The following is a 7,489-nucleotide window of genomic DNA, read 5'->3' as shown; positions in this document are numbered from 1 at the left end:
AAGAAGTCTGGCCCCCCCTCTGTCTCTCTGTATGTGGTATCCCATGTCTGTTATATTAAAGCAAATCCATTCAGTTCCCACTTTCTCATCTGAAATAATGGCATGAGCAATTTTCACATTTAGGCAAGCAGGAACACATGCAGTTTCTCTGTCTCTCTGTCTCTCTCTCTCTCTCTCTCGCTCTCTCTCTCTCTCGCTCTCTCTCTCTCTCTCTGTCTCTCTCTCTCTCGCTCTCTTCTTAATGAATGGGATAGGATCTGACCCCTGTGGCTGCAGTCTAATCTGCCTTTGAGGATTTCTACGATTTTGCCATGAAAACCATAAACCTCCTTACACAGTTTTATTCTTTTGTAAAATACACAATAAATGAGACATCCCAATGAATGTGACATACATCTGCTCATATCAACTCAAACATGTGCAAGTGTATGGGATCTCTGTGTTATTTCCTACAGGCATTGGGGCCTGAGGCCTTGCCAGGAGCCTTCTGATTGTGCCGGTCCACTGGTGTGTGACGTCCATTTGAAGGGGGAATCTGTCAAATAGAATGATTGAATTAAAGTGCACTTTGGCCCAGAGTGGTGCTGTCTCTTCGCCACTTTGCACCGCAACATGTCTTGTCCAAAAATAATTAGATTGGGGCCTTGGGTGGTGGAGTGGCCGGATCCTCAATGGTCAAAAGAAGGAATGGTCTGGCTTTGAATGGAAGCCTCCCATCTTAAAGAACACTTTATTTCTCTACACTTGAGGTTTGTTGTCTTTTGTGACTATTATCCCCATTCACCATTTGCTTTCATGCAGCTGTGCCCCTGCTAAAAAAGTCTTTATGCCAGCGCCATGAATACAGGGAATGTGTCCATGGCAGGTAGCCCTTATAGCAAGTTAATCTCCTGAAAGAGCCTCATACAAGTACTTTTAAATTCTCCCTGGGCCACAGAGGGCTCATCATCAATCGAGCACTTCTCCCCTTTGTAGGGCTGATGAGTGTAAAGCGCGGCCGGTGACAATGGCTGCCAAGTGTGGCAAAGTAATCACCTTCTGGGGAAAACACTAGTAATTACTTCTAAACTGTTTGGGCTTCGGAGACAACTGCCATTGTGCAATGAAATGAAAGGCTCCCTTTCAAGAGCAGTGGTGTGACGCTCGCTCTCAGTCTGTTTGCTATCTGTTTGTTTACAGAGATTTCTCTTTGCAGTTGCCCACTGCAACCATGCCTTACCCTGTGTGTGTGTGTGTGTGTGTGTGTGTGTGTGTGTGTGTGTGTGTGTGTGTGTGTGTGTGTGTGTGTGGTGGGTGGGTGCGCGCGTGCGTGCGTGCGTGTGTGTATATGTGTGTGTTTTAGTGTATGTGTGTCCGCGTGAAGAAGAAGAAACAACTCAAGCATACAAAAACATACTTTACATGGCAGGGGCTAGAATGCAGGGGAGGGTTTCTTCATATCAATTAAGAAGAAATTTTCCCTCCATCCCTAAAGAGTATGTTAATTCACCACATTCCTCCATTCAACTGGGCCCTTATTCATCCTCTATTTGGCTCTGAATAAGAGCAACGTGAGAATGTCTTAAAGCAATTATTTCTTGAGCTGCACTGATGGATTTTCCAGTGAGATGTGTGACTTTGCATTTACATTTTATAAATGTATATTGAAAATCTCTTCAGTCAATTTAGTTTGGATAATACATTTATACGGTTGCACATGAAACTGATCTTTGGAATAGTGTTACTTAAAAGTGTTTTGTGTTTGGTTTGCTGACACTGACAAAAATAACAACAAACAAAAATAAATCTAATAGATGTACAACACATACAGAATATTAGGCAGTGCAAAATTTGATGCTTTAGTAACATTTTTTTGTTAATTTTATTCACCTTTCTGTTGTCCATTGCAGGCATTAAGAAATGTATTATTCTGTGTTTGGCACTAGATGGTGCTCTTGAGCCCTTGCTGTGTTTGAAAACCGTCTTCCTCAGAGTGAACACTGATCTCTTATGACAGCATCAGTCAAAAGTAGCTAGTGAAATCCTTGATTTTACATGAATGAAAGAGTGTATAAAATGAACTAGGAAGCAAATTTTGAAAATGTACCCTGGTTCCTTATCAAACAGGATTTTTACTTGTCCCATTCAATAAACGTATGCCTTAAGATGCCATCTCCATCCCTTTATGTTTAGCAGATCTTTACTGCATGGATCTTCTCATGGCCCAGTGTTCACCGGGCTTTAGCAGAACTTGTCAACCTTGTCTTTATGCCTCGTTAAAGAAAACTCCACTGACAAGCAGACAATCTGATTTCATTCACTCAAACGTCTGTTTATTCCACCATTAAGAGGGGAGATTCTTGCTTCATATCTCCAGTCTCTCAAACTGTTCCTATGACAACAAGAGAAGGGCTTTAATGTCATAGGGTGGGCCGTCATTTTCCTTTTTATTTTATTTTTTTAAATGCAGTCTATTCAAGGCTAAAGGTGAACTACTTATTCACTCCAAACATCGATGATGATTTTCTTGTGTGTGTGTCTGTGTGTGTGTGTGTGTGTGTGTGTGTCTGTGTGTGTGTGTGTGTGTCTGTGTGTGTGTGTGTATGTGCTATGTTAAAGACATACAGAGAGAGTGTTACAGAGACAGAAAGCTTGGAGGAGAGAGAGGGAATAGTCGTCCAAAGGCCATACACACGAGTTGTGGTCGTGTGTGTTTGCATGTGTAGGCCTATGCGTGTCAGTGACTGAGTGAGTGTGAGAGAGAAACAGACAGACAGAGAGAGAAAGAGACAAAGAGAGAGAGTGAGACAGTGTGTGGCACCTGAGGCCACCCCTGACATTCATACTGTAGTGCCAGTCTAATCCCATAAGCCTGTGCAGGCAGCAGGCCCGCGGGTCTCCCTTTGAACCAGGGGCCATGCATCATAAGGAACAGGGGGGACATCTTCCCATCCCTTTACGGCCACCAGCATTTCATTTGCAATCTAAATCTAACACAGGGTGCTTGCGAGTCACATCAAAGGACTTTTTGATACCTCAGATAGGGCAAAGACTCGAAATAAGACGGCTAATTACGGGTGTTGATTACTAGGCCGTGTAAGCTACAGACTAATTGGATTGCACAATGTAGTTGTGCTTTTGTTTTCTGTGCTACTTAATTAAGTCTTTTACTAGAAAGGCTGAGATGTTAGAGACATTTTTTTTGTTTCCAGCAATCAAAATGATGGCTTATCTGAATGGAAATATGATACGAACATCCATAGTAGAGCATGGAAGTATAAGGTTCTATCTGAATGTTTTATCAAAATTGAGTTACCCACATGTTGTGTTATTGATTGATAAGGATCTATTTTCCCATCAAATCACAAGCTTCAATGTTTCAGTAAGAACCAATCAAAGTGTATCTTTCAGCCATGTCCTCCTGTCAGAGGCGAGCTAATGTAGCCCAGAAGGATAGTAATAATGGTGCACACAAAATATTCAACATTTTCACTTTTATGCTTAATCAAGGCTAACTGCTGGTTTACCAACTAAATCATTAGCTTTCTGATGGACTAGGTAGCGACAACTCTGTACCATACTTTCTGACAACATGAATTGATATAAATATTTGTAGGTCTATTTTACTAATATATACGTAAGGGCACTTCGCCAGGTAACGACTAAGTACTGTCCATGTCTGTGAGCACCTATCCTCAACAAAAGAGTGGCTGAAATGTACTGAATTGAATATTTTAATATTAAAAAAGTTGTGTGTTATGATGAAATTAGATTTTACAGTGAAAGGAACAGAGCCTTATGATGTGTGCTAGGGGATGGAGTTTTAAGGTTTGTAGGGGCAGGTGGGGCAACTGGTTTGGAGTGGGAGTGGCGGACTAGGCCAAATTGTTAAATCAACATGAAAATAACTTAATAAAGAGTAGTCTAATAATAACTTTTTCTGGGCTCTTTCAAAAAGAAAATACTATATCAATATTGATTTTATGTGATGCCATCTGGTCATAATCTCCTTCATAACTGTTTTGATAATTACCAATAAATCATTTTCATCGAGTTTCCCATTGACACTGGGTTTACCACATAGTAAACACACAGATAGAACCTTATAGAACCAAACCCAGATTGACCATGCAGAATTCTATGGCTCTATCCAATTTCTAATTGTCCTATGATTTTGACATTTTGCATTCAATGCCCCAATGGTACATGGGGCTGCAGGCCTTGTTGAACTCAAAGACAGATTTCACATCACAGTTTTGCCTGCTGGGATATCAAAACTTAATATCTTAATATCTCAGAACTGATTTTTACTTAGATAGAACCTTATAATTCCATATATCTTGGCCCAATGCGTTCTGCAGAACAGATGTGATGCCCGCCTGCACTGGGGACTGGAGGTTGAATGGAGTCCTGTTGCGTTCACTGTCCTGATGGCCTCACTAATATGTAAAGATCACTTAACCAACCATCTGATTGGACTAATCCCTCACTTGTCGTTGCTAAGGAGATCTGTATGATCCAATATAACTAACTGGAACAGCAAACGTTTCATCAGGGGAAACTAAAGACCGAAATATCCTTGTTAACTATCCTCTCACACTGCAGTGGTCCAGATAAGGAGCCAACAATAAGGATATTAGTGTACTGCGTTGACGTTTACATATTGCTGAAAGGGGAAAAAACACATTCAACCCATATCCAACCCTGAAATGACCCCATATCAGAATTTAGGATTCAGTGAAACGCAACATCCACGGTGCTATACGCTGTATATTCAGACAGACTGATAATAACACAGCAGGGGAATTAGGGAAAACGCGTGCAGCTTATGATCCCACCATTTAAGAAGTGTCAGGTATTCAAAACAACGGGGAAAATGGGAGGGGGTCGGTGACAGGTTACAGCGGGGGAGATGTCAGCGCAGGTGTCCTTGGTTTTCTGACAACCTCGGAGACAAGACCCGACCGTAAGTAGCCTAAGACTGCCGGGGGAATCAAAGCTCATCACATAGCCTAATAAATGTTTGATATCCCATGAAATCCGAAAAGAGCAGTAAACGAAAGATATGCTCGTCTGGATGAGAGACCCCCGCTGGGTGAAGACATGTAGCGTATGTTAGGTGAGCCGTGAAAGCGCTGCCATTGACTGGAGCGGCGGCTGAAATGGGAGCAAAACGATGAAAACCGAGCACGGGAGACCGAGCATCCTCAACCAAAACATCGCATCACTGGTCATTTCAAGGTAATATATATCATTCTCAGATTATACACGATGTGTGTAACCGTTTGGGCATTCAAATCGATCGATGCTGAGGCTTGAATCTGTGTTAAAGGCTGAACAATGCAATTCAAGAGGGGGACAGCGTTGATTTGTTGTCGCCAGCAGACATTAAATAAATTCCTTTTGCATTTTCATTTTGCTTGTACATGTAGGCTGCAAGAGGAATGAGGCCTATTCTATGGGTGAAATGTCCATGGATTAATCCGTGATCATGAATAGTATGAATCAGTGTTGATGATAGTGGCACCATGATAGTGGACTCCATTTACACATAATGTTAATGTTTAGGTGCTATGTTATGAATGTTATGTGAGATGCAACCGAGAATGTTTTGTTGATAATATATTGTGATACATGTTGAATTCTGCACCTGAAATCCATTGAGTGAATACGTGGGAATTAATGAATGAATTTCTAGCCAGCTACAGGAGCTTATGGGCCTGTCATATTGAAAAGCAAACATAGCCTATACCTCAGCCTGTTTTCTCCCTTGTCATTCTCTTGATCAAGATGAGACAAAACTAACATCAGGTCAAGACTCTGCCGGAAGTGAAGCCACACATGAACTCACTGGCACCGTGTCGGACAAACCATGCCCAGCTCTCAGGTACCCGGTGTGAGCAATAATTTCAGCGATGTGCCCTGGGACCCTGGCTTCACCAGCTCCAGTCATGATCCGGTCTGGGCCTCCACTGCTAACAGCGTGGTGAAGATGGTGCTGATATCTCTCATTGTGTGTGTGTCCCTGTTTGGGAATGTGGTCGTTCTGCTGGTGTTCCAGAGGAAGCCTCAGCTCCTTCACGTGGCCAACCGCTTTGTTCTCAACCTCCTCTTGGCAGACCTCCTCCAGACCATTTTAGTTATGCCCTTTGCCATTGCGGCCACTGTGCCAGGTGTGTGGCCTCTGGATGCTCGACTGTGCCAGGCCCTGGTGGTGCTCATGCACCTTTTTGCATTTGCGGGGGTCAACACCATTATAGTTGTCTCCGTGGATCGCTATCTGGCCATCATCCACCCTCTGTCCTATCCCACTCGCATGACCCCTCACCTGGGCACCAACCTGATCATCTGCACCTGGGTGTTCAGCCTTCTGCAGAGCACGCCTCCACTCTACGGCTGGGGGGCCATTGACTTTGACCGGCATCACAATGTGTGCTCAGTGGTGTGGTCCTCCAGCCTGTCCTACTCTGCTGTGGTGTCAACCTTCTCCTTCTGGCTGCCTGTGCTCATCATGCTAGGATGCTACTGGATGGTGTTCAGGGCCGCTCGGAGGCAGAATGCCCTTGTGCACCCCATTCAGACCCAATCCCACTCCCAGCCCCACCCGCAGGACTTCCCGGCACCCTGTCCCACCAGCCCCCAGCGGCAGCCCCCACAGGCTCAACCAACTGATGGCCCTTTCTCAGCTGGGGCGTACCCTGTCCGAGTCCGGCACAGACGCTTCCACTACCACTGCAAGGCAGCTCGAGTGGTTTTTGTGATCATGGCCTCATATATCCTGAGCATGGGACCATACAGTATAATAAATACTGTATCTATGAGCTCCAGTGCAGCTGTGCCCCCCTGGTTGTCCTCCCTGGCCCTTGTGCTCTTCTTCTTGCAGTGCTGCCTACACCCCTACATCTATGGTTACATGCACCGCAGTGTGAGGAAGGAGTTCCTGGCTTTGCTATGTGGGCCATTCTGCAAGCAGGGGCGTCCCAGCCAGAGCTCCGCTGTGGAGAGCTGCTTCACCGCCACCGACGGACGCTCTGGCGCCCACGCACACCTGCCCAGCCTGGCTGCAAGGGTCTTCCCTTTGCGCACCTGGGAGGAGTGCACCGCCTCCTCCTCTCCCACCTTGGACAGGAAGTCGAGGGACAGCCGTAAAGAGACCACCTCCACCAGCCTCAGCTCTGAGAAGGAGCTCACAGTCCACAGCAGGTGAAGCACACAAACTGCCTTGGGGACTCACTGGGTGGTTTGACCATATTCGCTCTCAGTTAAAGAGCTTGTCATTCAGCATGGTCCCACCTAAGCAAATGCCTTTTTGACAACAGGGTTTTTCATTCAGACATTAGGAGTGGTGGTTTTAGCTACTTGATCATCAACATGTCCTTTTACCATTTTAAGATTAGCTTGATGAAATGAATAAGGACCAACTATATGTCATTCATTGTTGCATTATGAATGTATAGAAGTGTTGGCTAAACAATGGATGTTTGTATTGTTTTCTAAAGTATTATTTTCA

The 7,489-nt window shown here is 44.5% G+C and overlaps 1 protein-coding gene across 1 annotated transcript; it reads left to right on the top strand.

Moving 5' to 3' along the window:
• Nucleotides 1-5,851: 5,851 nt before the first annotated feature.
• gpr101 (G protein-coupled receptor 101) lies at nt 5,852-7,225 on the top strand. Its single transcript, XM_071518220.1, is given in 1 exon segment — nt 5,852-7,225. A coding segment is annotated over 1 exon segment (1,374 nt).
• The last annotated feature ends 264 nt before the right edge of the window (nt 7,226-7,489 follow it).

Source organism: Centroberyx affinis, unplaced genomic scaffold, assembly GCF_046629955.1.
Source record: "Centroberyx affinis isolate AG114_WGS23_722 - 3 ecotype Tasmania unplaced genomic scaffold, CSIRO-AGI_Caff_v1 ptg000557l_1, whole genome shotgun sequence".
NCBI classification, from domain to species: domain Eukaryota; kingdom Metazoa; phylum Chordata; class Actinopteri; order Beryciformes; family Berycidae; genus Centroberyx; species Centroberyx affinis.
This window is presented reverse-complemented; position numbering and strand designations above follow the sequence as displayed.